This window comes from Cottoperca gobio, chromosome 1 (assembly GCF_900634415.1).
Source record: "Cottoperca gobio chromosome 1, fCotGob3.1, whole genome shotgun sequence".
Taxonomy (NCBI): domain Eukaryota; kingdom Metazoa; phylum Chordata; class Actinopteri; order Perciformes; family Bovichtidae; genus Cottoperca; species Cottoperca gobio.
Window position 1 is genome coordinate 15,251,523 of NC_041355.1, and position 22,543 is coordinate 15,274,065.

The 22,543-nt window shown below is 40.7% G+C and overlaps 1 protein-coding gene across 1 annotated transcript in view; it reads left to right on the forward strand.

Annotated features, from left to right (window-relative positions):
- The window catches only part of sgcz (sarcoglycan zeta), a 325,525-nt gene that overhangs the window by 224,100 nt on the left and 78,882 nt on the right, over positions 1-22,543 (forward strand). The window contains exon 3 of the mRNA XM_029440797.1: positions 1,108-1,209. Within this exon, the coding sequence (XP_029296657.1) occupies positions 1,108-1,209 (102 nt within the window). The remainder of the gene's footprint in view (positions 1-1,107; positions 1,210-22,543) is intronic.

Below are 22,543 nucleotides of genomic sequence, written 5' to 3' on the forward strand. Positions count from 1 at the left end.
TGTTCCTGGGGTTTTCTGTCTGCATTGTATACTAAAACGTCAGCACACATGTCGTTTTGACAAAAATAACACAACAGTTTAGTTGGCCTTTCAAAACTACAGCTCATGAGTCTTTGACAGCGTGCCAATGGCTAAGACTCCGAGCGTATGTTGCAGTCGATTGCTAACAAAGCAAGTGCAACGTGTACGTGACGTGTAGCAAGCTTTCCCTGCATGTTTACATTTAAAATATAGTAGGCTGTTAAGAACGTATGTCTGTAAAACAGGAAGTGGATGAAGCGGACCTGTGTGGATACATGATATTCACATCGCTCATCAATATTACACTGCTCATCAATGACTCATTTTAATAAGTACTGCAGGGTATCTGGAGATCCTTAAAAACTTGGAACACGTCTTAAATTGTCCAAACCTAAGACACTATATAGTGTAGATGTTTTAAATACTGTCATTCATGGTGAAATTCAGTCAAGGCGATTTGCACGATAAAGTGGATGAAACAAGGGAAACCATTCATTTTGAATAGAAATGTAATATACCCAAATGACATCTTCTAAAGTTTTATTACAGATACATTTATATATGTAAACACGTTGTTTTACATGAAGAGGAAAGGTTCAATAACAATTAAAAACAAATATTTGTACATGTATTTAGCATATAGACAAAGAGAGAACTGAACGTTTAACACGAAGGCACACAGGAGTAAAACTTAGAAAAACTACTTGAGGACGTACCAAACCTGAGGATCCTTAAACCAATAAAATCACTTCTTATATAACTGATTCCAAGTCTGTTCAACCTCCAACCACAGATTTAGGAATAACTGATTACTTTGGCAATTGTTTCTTACGACTTTTCTCTGGTCATCAATTACTGTATTTAATATGATATATTAAAGTAATGAATTATTCTATCATTTATAAATATGACCAATAGAAAACTCATCAGAATGTAGATGAGCAAAGCAAATTGGGGGAGTCTCTATGGAGATAAGGAAGCTAAATATGGGAAAATAACTTAATACATTTTTCTCTCAACTTATTCTCTGAATAACCACTGATTCTTCTTCTCTCTGTTTCTCTGTATGCACGTCTGTCTTCTTAGGATGGAATGGGGAATCTGCAGGTGACCAAGGAAGGCGTCAGATTGGAGGGAGTGTCCGAATTCTTATTGCCTCTATATGTCAAAGAGATCCAGTCTCGCAGGGTAAGATGTGTGTGTGTGTGTGTGTGTGTGTGTGTGTGTGTGTGTGTGTGTGGCTCTATAGCTCAAAAAGAAAGTCATTCTGCATTGTAGAGCAAAAACACATGCGTTGTTTGACTGTTCACGTCATTCTGCAATCACTTCACTGTTTTCAGACTCAACTGCTTTCATGTTTTTATGCCTTCATTATGTTCTCGGGTTGTCCGTCCGTCTGCCTGTCCGTCTGAGGCGGTAATTCTAGTTTTCAGTATACGTTGTACTAAATATTAATGATAAGTTATGTGGTGAGATGTGTGTGCCCCTAGGTTCCAACTCTTATAATGAGCAGAAATCAGATGTTGGCCTTAAGGTCTATTCGTCATGTATGTGACACATTATAGCGCTGCATATGATCCAGCACTCTTCCACAGCTCCATTAATCACACACAGAACCATCATCGATCCCGTCAGCTGAGGCAACACGGACACTACGTCACTCTATATAGGACACTCCTTGTGACACCGTGTGTGTGTGTGCCTGAGCTGGTGTGTGTGCGTGTGTTCACATGTATAAATATTAAGTAAGGGGGAACAGTGTCACACTGTCAGAGACACATTGTGTGTCTGTGTGTGTGTGTGGAGGGGAATTTCAACTGCACAGCAAGAGATTGATGGTGTGATAGAGTTGGATAGAAAGATATAGGACAATTGATAGACAGTAAATGTATGAAAGATGTAATACTTCATACAGCTGTAGTGTTGCTTTGTATTACAGTAAAGAAACGTGACGATAAATGTGTATAATACCAAAACCTGACATTGCTTATAAAGGTTATATTTCAATAATATTACTTCTTATGATCCCTCCTGTCTTTGGACTGATGCTGTTGGGACAGGTTACCTAAGAGTACTTTAGTGCTTCCACCACCACTTTCTGTTGTGTACGTAGAGAAAAGTGAAACACATTTGCACTGTTGTGAACGCTTTGCACAGCAGATCATTTCAGTGAGATGTGCACATGTCAGACTGCTTCTGTGAGCTTGACAACAATATTATTATTATTTATATACAATGTACATATAATATTACATAATATACGGAACATGGCTGTCGTCAGAGAAATAGAGAAAGACGGAGGACAACAGCAGGAGGAATGTGGAGCTCTGTGAAGGATGTACTAATATCTTCATGAGTGCGGTCCAGAGGACGGGAGAGCATACCGATATAAAAGAACGGGAGGATAGTGAATATAAAAACAAACTAGTAGAAAGAAAAGAGGACTAAAGATAAAAGTTATGAGAGAATTAAGGAAAAGAGTGGAGAGATATGATGAACAGTGAAGACTGACGCTGAGAAGATGGAAGTGAGTTAGACGTGAAGGCTGATGAGGAGAAAAAAGCAATTAGGGAAAGAGAAGGAGAGGGATGTAAGAGGAAATACAAAGAGGATCAACAGACACTTGTTTAGATTTGGTTATGAGTGGAATAGATAAGTGAGAAACTCTGCTTTAAGCTCTTAAATAATGTTTACATTTTATATACATTTTTTACTGGACAGTGCAGAGCAATGGAAAAGACGACGGTTTTCAGCAGTATATGAATCAACATTGTTGCAAATGCGTGGCGTAATAACCCTCGAGCACTTTCAGCACCACTTGTAAAGAGAAAATGCTGTAGATGCAGCTCCTCCTGATTTTCAAGTGCAGCGTACATCAAGTTTTCACTACTTCAGCTGTTGCTACTTTATTATTTCCACCCACTGTATGTTTTGCCTTTTCCACATTTTGTACACTTGCTTCACCTTGAAGATGTACGAGTCAAATTACGATAAACAGCCTCACAAATCAGGAGTAGAGAACAGTTCAACTGTATCAGTGGAAACGAGAGTGACATATGTTGGTTCAGTCTTGAAAGTCTCGAAGATTCAAGCTCCCAAAGCTTATCTCTTACACTGCCATGATTTTAAACTTTTCCATAATCACATAGATGTTGTGCATACTGCACACTTTACACACCAGCTCACTGCGCATTTGAATATATATCCTATGTGATATTTTATATATATCATATCGTATTGTAATGATAAAATGCCACCGTCAACTTAAAGGTCCTGTCACACATATCCGTATGACAGAAACGTATGCCGGCGCATACGAACATTTGTCCGAGTCCAAATACGTCCAAATTTTCATCGGATTGGAAAAGTGAACATATACAGATACGCATGTCTAACCTATTGATAGCGCATCACTTCCTAATACAAAATGTATCAGACGAATACCCAACAAATGCATAAGATATACAAAATATCGGCAACACGCTGGTTTACGTAGATATAAGGTAAGGTATAAGTAGTATTCGTTAAGAGCAGGCGGTGTTACGCTGGGGTGCGTTGTTGAACATAGATGTTTTGAGCATGTTCAAAATTACCGGATGTACCTGACGTGTGCTTCATAAGATATGCAGACGTTACGTTACGTTAGACATACGTGAATACGGAATACGTACGTGAATACTTACCTACGTAAATACAGTACGTGAATACTTACCTACGTAAATATAGTACGTGAATACCTACGTGACTACGTTAGAGGTACGTTAGATATAGGCTACGTCGGCTGACGGTGAATCCTACAGCCAATGTATTGATAACGAGTGGATACCCTATTCCTACCCTATGTTAAGATGATGCCTGACGACGGAGTAACTTATTAAACGTGTTTCTACAGTACAGCTAGCGTTCAGCATGTTAGCCGTTCTCCAGCATCAGCATGACGTGAACCAGATGGCACTTTTCCAGCTCTGATACGTTTTAAATAAGTGATAAGCTATCAATGTTTGACATACGTATAATAATTTGTTATGTATTCGTTATGTATGCGTCAGCTACAACACCGCTGTGGAAAAGTTGGATGTATTTGAGCTAATTTTCATATACGGCGGCATGTTTCTGCCACACGGAACTGTGTGACAGGGCCGTATGTCTGGCGTGTTCGGCGTAACGTATGCGTCCTTCAAGCGATCACAACTTACCCTTCATTTATATCAACCTATTACCGATATTTCGTATGTGCCGGCATACGTTTCTGTCATACGGATATGTGCGACAGGGCCTTAAAAGTCAAGTCAATTTTATTTATACAACCCACAATCACAACTTATTCTCAAACGGTTTTACAATCCTTTCAGCATGTCTCTATAACTAAAACCCTCAATTAAATTAAACTAATAAATTATAATAATATAAATCTAATGAGTACTTCTGTAATAACATGTTATAGTGACATTTTCTTCCAATCGGTGTTATCTTCTCTACACTTTACTACAAGATTGTTTCATATCGGTGCTGTCAGAGAAATTGGAGTCAATATCCTTGTTCCCAAGTTACAATCCATCACCTGAAAGCGGACTTTAATGGTATTCTCTCTTATATAGCCTCTCACTTTACAGGTATCTCCAGTGGGATATAAATACAGATTCACAATCACATCGACATGCTTCAACATGAGTCAATTAAATCCCATGGAATTTCTTCCAAAATGGCAGTGAATAATGTGCTCCTGCCTGACTTTGAACCGTTGAATTAGTACAACGAGACAAATCAGCGGGATTGTGTGAATGTGTGCCAGGTCTGATCAGCACAGAAACTTGTATTCATCATGTGCATCACCTCTTCCCTGTTCACCTGAGAAGGAAGAAAAAACCTATTAAATACAAGACAGAATATGAGCATCAGTGTTAGATTAACTATAAATAAAAGTATTCTGACATTTTAAATATGTGAATAAAAACCCCATGTGTAGGTCTAACTTCATATTACAGTAATAGTTGACCACACACTATATTGTTCTTCTATTCCTTGATATACTGTTACTCTTTATGGCACAAATACAAACAAAATATTACAGCCATTACAAGAAGAAAAAAAAAAAAAGAGAGCGTGTGCGTCAACTATTGTGTTAACAAGTGTGTGTTAAAGTGTGCGTGTGAGTGTGTGTGTATTTGAGTGTGTGTATGAGGCAGAGCTTATCTTCCTACATGAAACCAAACAGTAGGTCACCCTCACAACAGCAGGCATGCTCTTATTTTGATATTGACAGTCACTGCGCTTTTACTGTGAAGTGTAGTTGAATTGAGGCCGCAGCACGCTGAATCAGAAGTATCCATTAAACTCCCTGTGGACACAACAGTCTACTGCTTGTTTTGTGAAGAGACATACTGTAGAGAGATGGGGAAACAAAAGACAGAAGCATGGAGAGGAAGAGGGGGGAAGAAGGAAAGGTGGGAAGAAGAAGATGCAGGAAAACAAATGTAAAAAAGGGAAATCAGTGAGAGTATAGCATGGTTCACTAACATATAAATATCATCGCACCTAACATAATTTGCTACCTACTGGACAACATGAATAGCTGTATTTAAATCAGATGTATACTCTATCACCAAACTAAACACTGCTAAGGATCTCATGGGCACAAAGAGAGCGCAGAGACAATAACTCTGCACCTGGACAACATGCAGTCACTGCAGTCAGCCCTGTTACAGGGCCATCGTACAGTTCTGGGAGGCTACTTGAGTACAGTGGTATTTTATTCTCCTTAAGTTCTGCCCTGACTAAAGTCACAAATGCAAAGTCACCAGAGGAAACCTTCAGCCACAGTTCAGGACTGACAACCTGACTGCAGAGGTGCTGACTGACACTCCAGACCACATTCAAAGAAACATATTTATATTCTTGGATTTTACCCGGGGCTCTATAACATTGGATTGAATCCACCCACAAACTGCAGTAAAACTTTAGGGTATCATTGCAAACTCCTACTCAACAACACACACCTACAGTGTACAAGCATTTAGACATAATATGGATGACAAGCTTAATTGTGTAGTTCCACAAACACAAGTGCTCATAATTAACTGTAACAAGATATTAGTTGTTTACTTCATCATGAAATAAATAAAAAATCAGAGCTTGTTGTGGTGGATAAAGACTTAGACATAAAGCAGAAACCTAACATTGACACACACACACACAGGATCCCATTGAAATGATACCATGTCATGAGCCACGACAACGCTGAAAACACAAACATACTCACCTACCAAAAGGGGATCCCTTGGGACTGGATAAGTGGAGGATATAAGAGGACTCCAGCATGTTGAGTGATGCTGAAGTGGAAAATAGAGATACAGACTGCAAATTGCAAGAGGAAGAGAAACCTGCAAATGCAGGAAGCGACGAGAGATAATACTGTAATGAATGGAGAGAAGAGAAAAGGTAGCCCACATTATGTTGACGCACGTTGGAGGCATCAGTACAGACTTGCATATCATTTTTCATCTCACTTATAAGTCAAAGTGAGGCAGATCAGGAGGGGGGGAAGAGCAGACGGAGTGAGATGAGAAGAAGAAGGATTTTAATGCTTGATGCAGTAACGAGGAGACTGAGGTTACCTTATTTTTCAGACATCATTTTTTTTCAATAAATAAGCTGGAATAAGTGATGTAGTGGTAAACAAAGTAATTGGGAAACTACACCTTAAAGTTTGATGTGGTTCCCGGCCTAAAGGGGCCGTAATGAGCCAATTACAGTTTGGTGCACCACAATGAGGCGGCGATGACGCACTAGAAAAGTTACTTGGACAAGTAACACAATAACAAATGTTTGCTTCACAGTGTTTTAAAGCTGTATTTTTCCGTTTTACAAGAGAAAAGACATTAAGCATGAAGTTAACTGGTTTGTCATACGTCTGGTTAACCACCCCACCTCCATTAAAGAGAAGCACACATCCGCTTCTCTGAGCTTTTCTATGGGACCCTCCGGGACAGTCTCCCACGCAGTATATATACATCTATATGCAGCCTCTGATGTCTCTTCCTTTCTAACTCTACACCCCTTTGTTTATTACTTGTTGAGGCTGGACATCTGAGAGTCCATTGTTGCATTCCCACCATGACTCCTTACTACAGGAAACACAAATGAAACTCTCCAAATCCACCAGTGATTTTTTAAACCTTTGTTAAGGTGGTGAGTTTGTTTTAACCAATGTGTTTAACTCATTTGCAGAGGTTAGCCAAAACCTTTTTTTGGCATCTCAGATTTTAACATCTGCCAGCTAATCAGCATATACTGTTATCTGGTGCCAATGTTAAACTCTATTATGCAAATGCTAAGGAAGCTTGTACTTCATATGTTAGATAGACTGTCCAGGACCCGTCACAGACTGGATCTTTTTACTTTATTTTATTTGGCACTGTGCAGTTTAAAAATCACAAAGAAATAATGGTGTCTAATTAATTAAGTGCTTTGAAAATCCATTTTAGGATATAAAGAGATGTATGAGAACAGAGGAGAGGATGAAGATGACATCCCTCCCACGCTGCTGCATATTGCCTTATTCAAAAACATCACATACACACACACATTCACATTTTTGCATAATCAGGGCCATCCCCCAGCAGTGCATTGTGGGAGAGGTAAATGGAACATTGTGACTCCCAGAGAGAGCTAAATACAGAACTTTGCACATAAACCACACACCAACAACAACAACACCACACTGAGAAATTAGATTGGCTGGTTGGGAGGGAAGACGACAGGGTTCAGAAGAAATAAAGATAACTGTAGAGAGGATGGGAAGGGAAAGAGGTCGGAAGGAAGTAACGGGGTCAGAGGGAGGCAAACAGACATAAAAAGGTGGAAGAAGAGGTCTTAAAAGATGATAAGGACGGTGGAAAGAGAAACAAAGGAAACAAGAGGGATGATAAACAGAGAAATAGAAAGACAGCTTTAACACACAAACCTGTGCTGCAAATTGGGGTTTATTTATGTTTTCCCTGTCAGTATTGTTTTCTCTTTTTTTACATGGTGGCCTTAATTTCCATATCTGCTAGAAGGGTCAAATGGTTTAATTATGGTCTTGTTTTGTCCTGTTTAATTGTACCTGCCTTGCAGGTAAATAGATAGTATAGTGTAGTTTGAGTGTGGGGTCAAATACATCAACATTGCTAGTAATTGTTGCAAAGCAAACCTTGCAGCACATTGTTTGGATTTGTTCTTGAAACAAGTTCTGAAAATGTGCTCAGATATTTTAATGTGTCGTACATGTGTGTATGTGTGCTTTATTATTTATCTTGATTCTTCAGTAGCATGGATGACAGATACATAAATCTAGGGAGAAAAACGGCAAACAGCAGTCTATGAAAAGGTTTTAAACTACATTTTATTTTATTTAACAACCACAGCACAAATACCATCACATTGCACCAAGTACATACCAAGCAAAAATAAGAACCAAACCAAATATTCATTTGATATTTTTTTCCAAGAAACTTCCCAGTTGTGTCACAAACAGCCGGTAGGTCTGAGTCAAATGAACAAACACAAACTCAGTCAACAGGCAAAACATCAGCAAAACAAGACGTTTCAGGCATCAATCAAACTCAGCTGTCAAAATTGGCCAAAAAACACATAGGTTCAAACTATTTAAATATCAATTGTTGTCCATTATAAACTCTTTTTGGATGCCCTGTTTCTATTTAGTCCTGGTGCTCACTTTGTCAGCGCCACATGGATACATTCTCATTTCACTACAAAACCCTAAATAAGGTGGCAGCTGGCTGGAGGGAGGTCACCGTGGAGCTGAACGTTTCCTTATTGCTGTTGGCTATATCATTTGCATTAAATATAAATGAAATATACAATGTGTTTTTTTTTCTGTTTAAAACAAGTACAAAGGTCAGAAGATAGTAATAGTCACCCATCTTTTAAGTAGTTAGGGCTCCAGTATGATTTCAAGGCTGATGGATACATGGTTTGTTTACATGATGTAACGTAAGTTCATATTTAATGCTCGATCTCTGCCATCATCACAGATGTTGTTGAAGTATTGCTTGTTCAGCTTGACCTAACGTCACATTTCATTTTGAAGTAACGTTACTCCCATTGTGTGTTGCACCCAGTGTGGTGAGGCAGACAGGCTACGGTCCAGCTGCTTTTGTTTCCTCTTTTCCAAACTGTAACATAAATTTTCACATTTGTCTGTTTTGTTTTTTTTACAAATCAATTATATATACAAATGTAGAATATTCGTTGACAGCCCTAAAGCAAACACACAACAGGTAACATACAGGAGTAACTTGACAACTTGGCAGCAAGGCAACACAGATGATCCGGTCAGTAAGTACTGCTAGGGATCAAGCAGGAACAAGAAGACATTGTTCTCGGCAGGCCTTTGGAGGCACCAGAGAAGCTTTGATAGACACAGGACCTGGAGCAATGATTGTGTGGCCACAGAATGAAGCTGGTAAGCAGCCAAAACCTCTGCCATCCCTGGGAGACAAATCATAAGCCAGCACTTGGAGGATACCATACCAAGGTTTCCGCCAGAAGAGCTGTTAGGCCCGGCGCCCACGTTGATCAGGGGGTGCTGGGTAAAATGTCGGCTTGTCACTACAACATACTGTAGCTGGACCACATTAAAAGATCAGCACACCTTAAGTGAGCCTGCGCCGTAGTTGTCGCTAGCTAACCCCCTTCACTTTAATCAGCAGGTTGCAAGCACAACCAGCAGCCTGGCTTGGGTCTTGAGGAGTTGTAGCAATTAATCACCAACAAATAAACTGTACACACACACTGAACTGCTACGTTTACATCTATAGCGTTATTGCTAACTTCATACCGTAAGTGACACAAGCGCTCTCTCTCCAAAGCGGAGGGTAATTCACTAACTCTCTCTCTCTCTCTCTCTCTCTCTCTCTCTCTCTCTCTCTCTCACAACCACACCCGCTAGCGTTACATACAAAACCTACGCACCGAGTTTAGTTGTAGTAGACTTAATGCAGCATAGGACACATTCACATACTGTAGTCACATTCAAATCCAGATCATATTGAAACAGATGTTGTAGAGATCGGCTGCAGACAATCAAAATAAAGAGGACATGGTCTTCCCCACGATGCAAGATGGTCTCTAGTTAAAAAAAGAAATCTGGCTAAAATGACTAATTTGTACAGTATTCTCATGGTTACAGTAATAAACATGTAGTTAAGGTTAGTGGTTAATCGTTGTTGTGCTTAGAAATGATTGGAAACAATTAGCCAGCTCTCGTATTAAAGTCTGATGATTTGTTGACCCATCCATCCACCCTGACCTCCACCATACATGGACTCTGACTTTTCCTTCTGCGCTCCTGTCACCCGCTGGAAGGCTTTGTCACTTCAACATAAACACATGTTGTTTAGGGGCATTTGCCAAAATGACTGATGGTGTCGTTCTTCTTGGAAGGACCTTCTCTGTTGGCAGCAAGGCAACATAAACTATTTTGCATATATTACATGAAAATCAGCAAATGAGCTGCGAACATAAGTGGCTGATGTCAATGTCAGGGGATGCAAAGAAGAGGGTAATTCACTAACACCTAGTGGGCAGGTATGGTACGACTGAGTTGGAAAATGGTTGCTGTGCATGATTTCCACCAAGTTTGGAGGTTGTTGTTCTTTTTCTTCTTCTATGTCCTACAGTCTGTATAAATGGGGGATTTACATAGTAAATGTGCGGTATGTACTGTAAACCAGAGGCTGTGGGATTATCTTCAGAGCAGCAGGTTTCTTAGGGTATTTCAAGCTGTGTTAGTGTATTTTAAAAAGCACACTATGGATATAATGTTCCCTCTGTGCCTCGCCCTCGCTGCTCTACTTCAACAAAGGTCTGTCTTTAGTGAGACACACACATAAACACGGACTTTTGCCACTAGGCCCTATAATTGTCCCCATAGGGACCCTATGACGACTTATCACCACCACAGGAGGCACAAAGAAAATTTATTTTATTCTGCTCCCTTGTTGTTTCTCTCTATCTTTTTGATTTTACTTTTTTTTATGTGGCTCTTTTCCCTTTTATTACGCCTTTCCTCGCCTCTACCCCCCTGTCTATGACATTTATTTCTCTCTCTTTATCACCTTCTTTCCATGTTGTTTTTGTTCTGTCTTTCACCCCTGTAGTGACACTGGCTCCCCGGAGACAGTCCTAGTTACGTGCAGTAGAGTGCCAGGATAAGTGCTTTACTTCCTGGGTAAAAAAAAAAGGATTTCTGCCACACACAGTGCAGATAGTGAAAATGTATGAATGTAAAGGGAGAGAGGTAATGTATAAAATAAGGCATGTCCCCGGAGGTGAAGCCCAGCAAAAGGATAATTAAAACTGGAAAACAGACTGAGATTGAAAAGCAATAATGAACGTAGGACAAGTAATGAAAAAGTTAAAAGCAACAATAATTGAAGGACTCCTCTCATCCATATCCTGTGCTGCAGCTTCAAGGAAGACTGGGAAATATGGGGGGTGGGTAAAGGTGGGAGGATGCCATAACTTTATTTTTGCTGTTTGTCAGTTTTAGATTTATTACTCCTTCTGTCTGCCTCATACTTTCTCTGTGCTTCTCCTCTGGGGACCTGAGCTAGCTGAAACTTCTCCAACTCTGGAGCTGTAATTGAATAGCAGAGAGTTCTAATGGAACATTAGGCGGTTCCCGTCTTGGCAGGCCCTATTGATTTTGACTTTGCAGCATTGTAAACAATCTGGGGTAAATGTAACTGAGCGGATGCAGACCTTGGTAGAGGCTATAATTTCAAGGCTTTCGCTGTGGAACTGTTGCGCTGTGGCAAGTAACTGTTACAGTGTGGTTTGTTTGACTTTAATGGCATGTTACCCAGGGTGGCTTGTGCTTGCAACTTTCTCAAAAAGAATAATAGGTCATTTTTATTTGTTTCACTTTTCATTGAATTCATGCCTTTTGTGTGGGATGAAGAAAAGGATGCCTCATAGTCCAACTGTCAAGAACACTTGATTTTAATTGCATGTCACCTGGGGTGCATGACGCTGGCGGGTTTCTTCGCAGTATAATAGCTTTTTTTGATGTTATTTTGTTTTTGTTTGTGGTCGCGTCAACAATAGAGTGGCATTTTTTTTATATCCACAGCGGCTTTTTATCTTTGTGAAGGCGATATCTTTCCTATAAGAAAGAAAAATCCCAAGCTATCCCTCGGACGTACTGTCGACAGGAAGTCCAATCACTTAAAACGTTTGATTCGCATCACGTCATCCTCAGTGGGTGTGATTTAGGTTTAGATGCAATAGTGGTGAATTATCTTACCCAAAAAAATACATTCTCTGTACTACATTATTGAGATAACAGTTGCTATGAATTAAGGTAAATGATGCGTGACGCATTTAGTCGCACTTGTCCTGGTTGATAATGCTAATAAAGTTCAACACAAGGCTAGTGCACTTAAAGTGACGCATATCACACCATGCCATGACGTACGCTTACTACAAATAGCTCTAATATATTACAGGGGGTTACAGGCAGTGGGGAATTATTTGACGTATTGTACAATTATTCATTGCAGTGCTATAAAAACACATCTGTCATAAGGGATGCTGACACTATATAAAGTAATGGCTTAGATGTCAGTGTTTGTAGAGCTAGAATGGGACACACAGTAGCTACTACTGGTGCAGCGCTCTGTGCTTTAACCTGTTCACTCGTTTTTATCGGAAAGTCTGCTTTGACTTTTGATGCTTATTACATGGTCTCACCCAGCGTCTTTTTGCTAGCTTAAAATGCTCTAAGACAAAGTTAGCTGCTGCTTTCTTCACTAGATTTACATTATTTCAGTGTAGCTCACCCGTGTACCATGAAAGAACACTCAACGTGTGGCATCTCCAAGTCCAACAAATGTAAAGTTTATTTGATTTAAACAGTATGTCACCTTTAGCGGGTGGACTTGCTACATGAGATTTTCTCCAGCCTTCAGGTTGCGGAAAAGAATGACTTTGACACACTGCCTGGTGATAATAAGAAGATGAAGCTCCACCAAGCAGACGCATGCAGAGGGCTTGTCAGATGTCTACGCTTCTTCCGTGTACCCCACAACGTTAAAAAAGATATCAAAGAAGAAGTCAACACTGCCAGTGAAATTCAATAGAAAATAATGGAAGAAAGAAAAATTTGAAAGAGTTTTGCAGAGGTTAGCGGTGTCAGGGGATGTGCTGGTTATTTGATCATTTTTCCAGAAGCAAGAATACCGTCAAGACTGAGCTCGAGAATGTTGTGCAGTTGAGCATGTGAGTGTGTGTGTGTGTGTGCGACTGTCTGCGTGGGCTGATGTCCAAAATTGTGTCCGGTTAGTGAGTGTCCGGCGTGTGTGTGTGTGTGTGTGTGTGTGTGTGTGTGTGTGTGTGTGTGTGTGTGTGTGTGTGTGTGTGTGTGTGTGTGTGTGTGTGTGTGTGTGTGTGTGTGTGTGTGTGTGTGTGTGTGTGTGTGTGTGTGTGTGTGTGTGAGCCAGAAAATAGTCTCCCTTAACATTTAACTGCATTTTTTCAGAATGTCAGGAGAATGAAAGTCACGTTGGCCCTGGAAGGGAGCGAGGAAACAAGGCAAAATGCATAAGAATATTAATCCCTTGTTCCAAAGGATCATTCCACGCCTCCCTCCGGCTGCTGTCTCAGAGGGCACATCATACAAAAGCCACAACAAATCCCCTCATCACAAAACTTGACTGGAGAAAAAGGGCACGTCATGCCGCACCATGTTCAATCTGACAAGTTTGATAATGATGTCATTAAAATGGATAGTGCTTCACCAAAAGTCCATCGACATTTGCTTGCCGCTTCCTTGTCAAGCCAAAGTGTACCACTTAGAGAGTTTCTGGTACCAAACTTAAAGTAGAATAAACCACTTCAACTCCTCTGTGTCATATAGATTATATTTCACGTACACCAGGCTCCACTCTTCACACGGGTAATATGTTTTACTTGGGCTGTTTTCTCAAACACTGAAGTGGTACATATTTCATTGCCTGACACTGGAATAGTGAGGTTTCTTTGTTTTATGTTATCCATGTTATAAACCAATGGTACCAGAAATACAATGTGTAATCATGTATTTTTAAGGCCTTTTCTTCTCCTTTCTCACACCACCACATGATGATACCTGCTCTGGAACACCTTGCCTTCCTCGTAACTAATCCTGGCTCTAGGCAGTATATCCCTCCACATCCATAAATGCTGCATTGCTGGCAAGTAGACGGTAGTAACCATTGAACACAAGGCCGTCAGCTGTGTGCCAACACTCCATTTAACATTTGATTTAGTGATCTACACACACTCAGGGTCGTTGATAGTTGGCTGGGTTTCTTCTTGAGTGTAGTTTTATTTCAGACTTTATTACCTAAACCAAAAGTGAATCTATACTTCCAGCTCTGTGTAGCATCTTGTTTGTCCTATCATTCTGCAACAACACGACTTCAGCATTAATACGGCAGCCTGAAATTTAAAGCAAAAAGAGGGTTTGTAATGCTTTTGCTTTCAAGCTTAGTTTTCTCCGTATATTCAACCCCCCCCCCCCCCCCCCCCCTCCCGTCCTGGTGTCTGTGCAGTAATTGGCATAATGATCGGGCGAGCAGATAGCTTTGTACCGACAAATGTATCTTTTAGCCCACAGCTAGTTTCAGTAATAGCATCAGTGGGAAAACGAGGGCCTGTATTAGGTAAAGGGACAGTCATGACAGAGATGTTTCATTCCACAGCCAGAGCTATGCAAAGTGTGTTAAAGCACTTTGTTCAGTGTAATCACCATGTCAAATTAAGTGTGTAGAATATACGCTCCAACATGAGAGGGATTCATGTTAACTACACTGACTCAAACCCATAGCATGAATCACAGCATGATATGTGAAGATACGTTTGAAAGAAAAAGTATTTCATGACCAAGGCTGGTTTATCACGACCTCTCATTATAAATCCCTCTTACTGTACACACACTACTTTGCATAACAGTACAAAGTCATATGTAAATGATTTTTGTACATTTAACATCTCATTTTGCTAATATACTTTACACACACTCACATATGTATACGCAAATATGTGCCACGGACACAAATGTCCCTCTTATTTTAAATCTTTATAAACAATACAAACTGACGTTCTCATACTGAAAACACGCATGGAAAAATTCACCAAACTGACATTAACGCTGCAATCTTACACACCCCAGCACACACCTTGTCCCTGCCGGTATTATGTATTCAGAGGTTGTTTCCAGGGGAACGGTCTCAATCCACTGTGAGAAATTAATTAACGGTGGACATTTGAATTAATTAACTGGACGGGAGTGTGGCATTACACTGTCCTGGCCTTATGACATTAAACACACTCATCCGGACACACGCATGCAAAGACACACATGCTTTGCACTAAGAGACGCACACAGATTATATTTAATTACCAGTGTGTAGATCACTGGTACAATGTGGTTTAGCCTTAATTACATATTGTACTGTTCCTCCCTGTGTGTGAGTGTGTGCGTGTATTGAGAGGAAGTGCATGACAAAAAGGAGACTGAAAGTGGATCAGTTGTATTTCAGGTACATGAATGTGAGTGCAAAGTAAGCAGGTTTCATTTTCTGCTGCTCTGGTCTAACAGCCGCATATCGACAATTCTTACTACTTATGCTAACTCAGCTAGAAAGGTGAGCCTTCGCAGTTGCAATACTTGTCTCTACTAAGTAATATTCTACCAAACACACGTGGGGTTGGAGCTATACAGGTTGTGCATTAAGTTCAGTAGTATTCAGACCTGTTTCCATCCTTCATGGTGTTTTTTCAGGTAAAACCATGAAGGATGAAGGTTGCCTTGAAATAAAGGTCCACCGTCTCTAGGGCCAGACCACTGAGAGAATTCCAATGCTGTTCTCAAATGTCAGCCTGGCACACCTGAGGTGATAGCTGAAGATCCTCCTCTCTCTTAAGATGTTGGAGCCTGGCACAAATGTATGACAAAAAGGCCAATTATCATGCCGACACAACGGGAAGCTTCCTTAATGCCCTGTTACAAAACGGATGTCTGAGGAATCCAGTGTTCAAGCCAAGAGGCCCCTTAGATTCATTGCTTCTGCCAAATGCAGCAACATACACACTTTTAAACCAGTATATTGAAATCTCAAAACACAAGACAATAATTGACAACAAATAAAACTGTAAATCCAGAGCGAGCGATGTGGCCTGAATCCTGTTGAAGCCTACAAGGCAGGTGGCAAAATGAAATTGTTGGTAGAAGTCCTGTACAACAATCCTCCATGGTTTATTTTGGTATTAATAATAATTAAAGTAAAGGTACCGGTCACATCTGGGACAAATACACCAATGGTTCTCTTGTCAACACGGTAGCTGTGTCAATTCTAGTCAGATTAAGTTCATTTATCCGGCTCAAATCAGTGTGATCCAGAGGGCTTTATGATATGACCCTCTTTCAGGATGATCTCCATGAACAGAAGTACCAGGAATATAATTGCGCTGTAAATATACAGTATTACAAGATACAATCAAAATACTTAATCAAGATCATTGAGTTATAATAAAGTAATATATCTATGACTGCAAACTGCAAAGTTTACATTGCATGTATGTAAATGTCTATGGAGGGATGCATCCGGTTCAATAAATGGGCTTCCAGCAAACTCTGCATATGCTGGCAAGAGCTGTAGGACTATGACACACAAAGCCAGCTCTATAAGGCACAGGCCGGCACAAAGGATAGACATACAGTATATATATATTTATATATATATATATATATATATATATAAATATATATATATATATATATATATATATATATATATATATATATATATAAAAAGGCAAACTCAAAGATATACCATTCACTTAGAGGGAGAAGAAAGAGACAAGAAGTGTGGGTGCTGCTGTGAGAGAGAGAGACAGAGCAAACACTGGCTGAGTCTCTAGGAGGATAAAGACCCAGATCAAAGTACAGTGGATGAAACATAGACAGAAACCATGAACCAAAACTGACGGGCGGTCCTGAGCAAAAAAAACAGGGAAGAACAACAGACAGTCCAACTATTCACAGCTCAAGCAGATTGTTGCAAAGGAGTCCCCCGGTTGGGATTACTGGTAACTGAAATGTACATTCAGAAATACTAAATACCGAATTCGAAGTATCCACAATCCAGACATCTGATAAAATGTGACAATGCGGTTCAGACTGTAAATAGGTACCACATGTATCGCTTATACCAGTGCATCACATTGAAAGTATTATGTTGTCCAATATCATACTTTAAAAAAATGACTGAATTACCAAATGATAGAGGGAGTACAGATACGTAGACATGAAGTACAAGAAGGTGGATGAATCAGCAGAGGGAACTAAGATTAGGGACCAAGCACTGGATGGAGATCAAAGTGAGATATAAAAAGAATGTAAATAAGCAGAGGATATTCAGTTGACTGGAAAGAGACATCAAAGAAAAAGTAAAGAGAAAAATGACAAATTAAAAAGATAGAAGTTTGAGTTTGTCCTTAGAGAAAATCTTGCATCCACAAGCTTTTCCTCACCCATCCTCACCCATCCTCACCCATCCTCACCCATCCTCGTCCATCCTCACCCATCCTCGCCCATCCTCACCCATCCTCGTCCATCCTCACACATCCTCGTCCATCCTCACCCATCCTCGTCCATCCTCACCCATCCTCACCCATCCTCACCCATCCTCGTCCATCCTCACCCATCCTCGTCCATCCATCCTCACCCATCCTCGCCCATCCTCACCCATCCTCGTCCATCCTCACACATCCTCGTCCATCCTCACCCATCCTCGTCCATCCTCACCCATCCTCGTCCATCCATCCTCACACATCCTCGTCCATCCTCACCCATCCTCGTCCATCCTCACCCATCCTCGTCCATCCATCCTCACCCATCCTCGCCCATCCTCACCCATCCTCGTCCATCCTCACCCATCCTCGTCCATCCTCACCCATCCTCGCCCATCCTCGTCCATCCTCACCCATCCTCGTCCATCCTCACCCATCCTCGTCCATCCTCGTCCATCCTCACCCATCCTCGTCCCATCTTTAGACACGATTTACCTCTTGTAGAAACCTACAGTATTACATCTTTTAAAAATCTGAGAATCATTAGTCTTTGGTTTAACTTTTGTAGGGGGGGGGTGGCCTAGTGGTCTAGAGGAACCGCTTCCAAACAACACCATTGTACCCCTGAGCAAGGTGCTTAACCCTGAGTTGCTCCAAGGAGTCCCTGTAGTTAGTTCACTGTAAGTCGCTCTGGATAAGTAACGTAATGTGTCGTTGGATCAGCCTTTTCGCCCTTGTTCCAACATCGGGAACCAGTCATCGCTACCCTGCCATAGTGCTCCCTGTTCATGTTATTTTAATAACCGTCACTTTCAGCACCACCATATGAGGAAATCTCATTACTTTTTTATCTCGAGTGAACTCTTATGAGACTAGCCTATCGGAGGCAGAGAAATAGTTAGTCTACTTAAGGACTTAAAGTTCATTGTGGCTGATTATCAGTAGTGTTGCTCTTTATGGTAGCATAGTGATATATATATACTGTAGGTGAAAGTAAATGAACAACTTGAAATTTGGAATATAAATTCAATATTTTCATAATAGCAATATATCAACTGTCAATGTAAAAACAATGTGACCATGTGAAAGGGTTCATTTGTAGTGTTGGACCTACAGGGAATCGTTTACTGAATCTGCAGCTCATTGTTTAGCTTCTGGCCCTCAACTTAAACTGCTTTGGTTCAGTCTCACCGCTCTCACTGTGTCATTTTCAGCTTTGTTCTGCAAACAATCTCTTAAAAGCCCACAGTACACTACCTGCTCAGCACCAAACAGCCGACAGACACTGGAGTCGATATAGGTGGGCCAAGAAAATCAGTTATTGCAGGTTCATGTGTGGTCAGTTTTAAATCTTTTGCTTTCTCTTTATGAGTGGGTGGAGAAGAAATTAATGGCTCATGGTGCTGTTGTCTTCTCTCTGCTGTTGAACCTTAAACACCACTAGAAAAATATTTTCAAGATGTATTTTTATCATGCTTGAAAACCAATTCCAGCCCACTCATGCGTCTCTCCCGTCTCCTGTCTGTCTCGTCCCAGTGTTGTCAAGTACCATTTAAACGTCATTCAAAGGCCTCTTCTTGGCTTTTGGCCCGTTTTTGCATCCTATGTCCATTAGGTTCAACCTTTCCATATGGACTCCTATGGAGTAGAACTATGCTGTTTCCCTATGTGTGTATACAGACAGAGAACCTGGCCATGTCTTTCACATCTTACTGTACCACTCAAGCCTATTATTATGGAAAAATGGTGACAAAGTAATCGCTCACGTCATAGTCCCCTGGCTGTTGATGTATGATGCCAAACTCAAATTCAGTTGTGACTAACATTTTCATGCTGAGCAATAATGACACCATGTTCACTGCATATTATAGAAAATGAATACATTCCAACAGGTTCAGCTCCACAATTCTCTGTCCCTTCTATCTCCATCATGTCTTATCCCTCAGATCAATTCCCAGTTGTCTCTATCACTCTCTCCTCTCATCTCTGTCAACTGTTCCCATGTCCCATTTTATGCAATGTTTCTCCATCAAGAGAATCCACTTCATCTCTCTCATGTCCCGTCCTTGTAAACCATTCCCAGTAATTATAGAGGCAGCTACTCGACTGGGGATTTCATCACATGGTTGAGAGCTCTGCAGAGATGCCAACATCAGGAAATCCCTGTCACAGCAATGAGACACTAACAGACCACTAGACGTACTGAGCTGCTAGAAAATGAGCCAAAAAAATCCCAGAGGACCTTTAATTAAAGCCTCAGTTCGGGAAACTAAATGCAAACACAAACGTTGCTCCACTAAAGAATAGTAGAGATGTGCTTTATTAAAGATTCTACTGATGCAACGAGTAATACAACCGCACTGACACTGTGCACAGCGAAACCAGCTTAGCGGTTTATCATTTCACACCGAAAGAGCTAATCGTTACACTTGATTGTTTTTTAGCATCGCATGCATTCTCAAGAATCATGTACGACAAACGCACTGAAACTTTTAGTCCATGTGAAAAAGTTCTGAAAAATCTGCTCAATTCCCTCTTCAAAGTGTTTCTCAGCAGACAAAGAATCGTGCAGATTTTTTTTGTTCTTGTACTATTTAACAGGATTGGGTCTTTACAGAAAATAAGAACATGAAAACTCCCACCAGCCTCAAGCCCCCGGTGAATCACAGTATTCAGTTTGAAGCAGCAATAGCCCTTCCAACATTGCTGCAATGGGGGAAGAGAAAGGCCCAGCATACATTATTCAATAGCTAGGACTATGTGATAACAAGCTGGTAAGGTTGAGCAGGATAAAAGACACATCAGTAAGTGTCGAGAGAGAGAGAGATCTATTTAATTGACTGGTCACAAAGGGACATGACACATGTTTAGGTACTCAGTGTGTCATACTCCCTCTCCTCTGTACATCAATAACTGGTAAAACAAGAACTGTCTGTGTTAAAAGCTATATCCTTTGTCCATTCTGGTGTTATTTTCTCCCCTATGTCCTTCTGTTCTGTGTCATTTATTTGAACTACAGCTGCACTGTGTGTGATGTAGATCAGGTTTGAAACCGATAACCTTGAGGCAAAAGATAAGCCAGTGCATTCCTGTGTTATATTTCCCCTCGGAATTATAACTGTGATCTAGATTAGCGCTGGAACCTGTAGCCTTTAGGCTAGTAATAGTCCTTGTAAGTAATTGTTATTTATGTCTTCTAGCTATGATAGCTATCTGATTTGTTTTTCTCTGATGGTATGGATTGGCCTGACTTTGTAGAGGTGACAGGGTTAAGGAGAAGACTCTGTATAGCCATTAAAGGAAAAATGGGCTTTAAACACACACATATACACACACACACACTAGCAACCGTATACACCTGGGTTCAGTACAAATGGAAAAGGATCTGTTATGATCCCCTAGGGAATTGGATGGAACAGAGACAGCAAGGAAACTACAGGAAGCAAGAGGGATACCAGAGAAATAAAACACATATATAAGATGTATCAGATTTTAAATGAATTTTGAAATACACAATATCATGCCAAAGATTGCAATTTGGAATCCATGACTCTGCAGCATCCGACTCAAAGCCCATGTGCCAACAAAAGCAACACCAGTCATGTTGGAGAGATGGGTAAGAAAGAAAGAAAAATAATTTTAAGAGTAATTTTCTTAAGTTGTTTTCAGTCATGAGACTGCAAGTCAGTGTGCGTGTGTGTGTGTGTGTGTGTGTGTGTGTGTGTGTGTGTGTGTGTGTGTGTGTGTGTGTGTATGTGTGTGTGTGTGTGTGTGTGTATATGTGTGTGTGTCAGCCAGTACTGCCTGATCAATGATCTATTGACTGCAAGGGATGTCTGCGTGGGCAGGCCTATATACACGCACACAAACACACGCATGCACAAGCACACATACATTTAGACACACACAGGTAAACAAGTTCAACTATTGTCACATTGGTAATGTACGCACACATTACATACACGTATTGTCTCAGACAAAGGGCAGACTCCCTCCACACTTGCACACTTCTCCACACAGAAACTGTCTCTTTCACAAACACACACACACACACACACACACACACACACACACACACACACACACACACACACACACAAACTTCTCCAGAGTTAACTTATTCCTCTCTCACCTCAAGTATTTGTACCACAGGGGAATATTTCATGGCAAATGGAGCATTGCGACTTTATCTGCTCTGCTCTGCTCTCCTCTTCCGTCCTCTCCACTTATCTTGTCTCTTCTCCTCAACCATGCCGCAGGACTTGAGGGGAAATTTGCTTCTATAGAGACAAATATGGCCATGGTGTAGCCATTGCTGATGTGGTTGCTCTGTACATTTGTGCTTAAATGAGACTTCTGTTTGAACTCAAGCTGCATACTTCATGATATCGCATGTTTAAGTATACGGACCTATAGTGTAAGTATGTGTTCGGCAGACCAGTGAGTGCAGTATCCTCTGTGTGAGCGTACGTGCCTGCTTACATGTATTGCATCATGGATTAGTTATCCTGGTCTTTACTGTAGTCCCACAGTGCAGGATCATGAGCCAACACCTCACTGCTTCATTGCCATAACAACACTATTGATTTCACTGTGCCTCCGTGCACGTTTAAAGCAGACATAGATGTATGATGTTCATGGAGTGGATTTATACTCTGTACTTTTTTCACTGCTCTGTGTGTGTGCAGGGGTTTTATATGCACTCGGCTTCAGCAGAGTATACATACAAAAGCTGGTGTTTATGCTGATGGAAGTCCCTTTAGACGAGCGTTGAAGATGACTTGCCTTGACTCAGAATGACGTTTACTGACTGTTTTAATTAGTTTTTTAAGATGGCGGATCAGTGGCTCAGTGGTGCTTCCCCCATGTTTTCGTGTTTCTTCTGCTTGCAGAACTACCCATA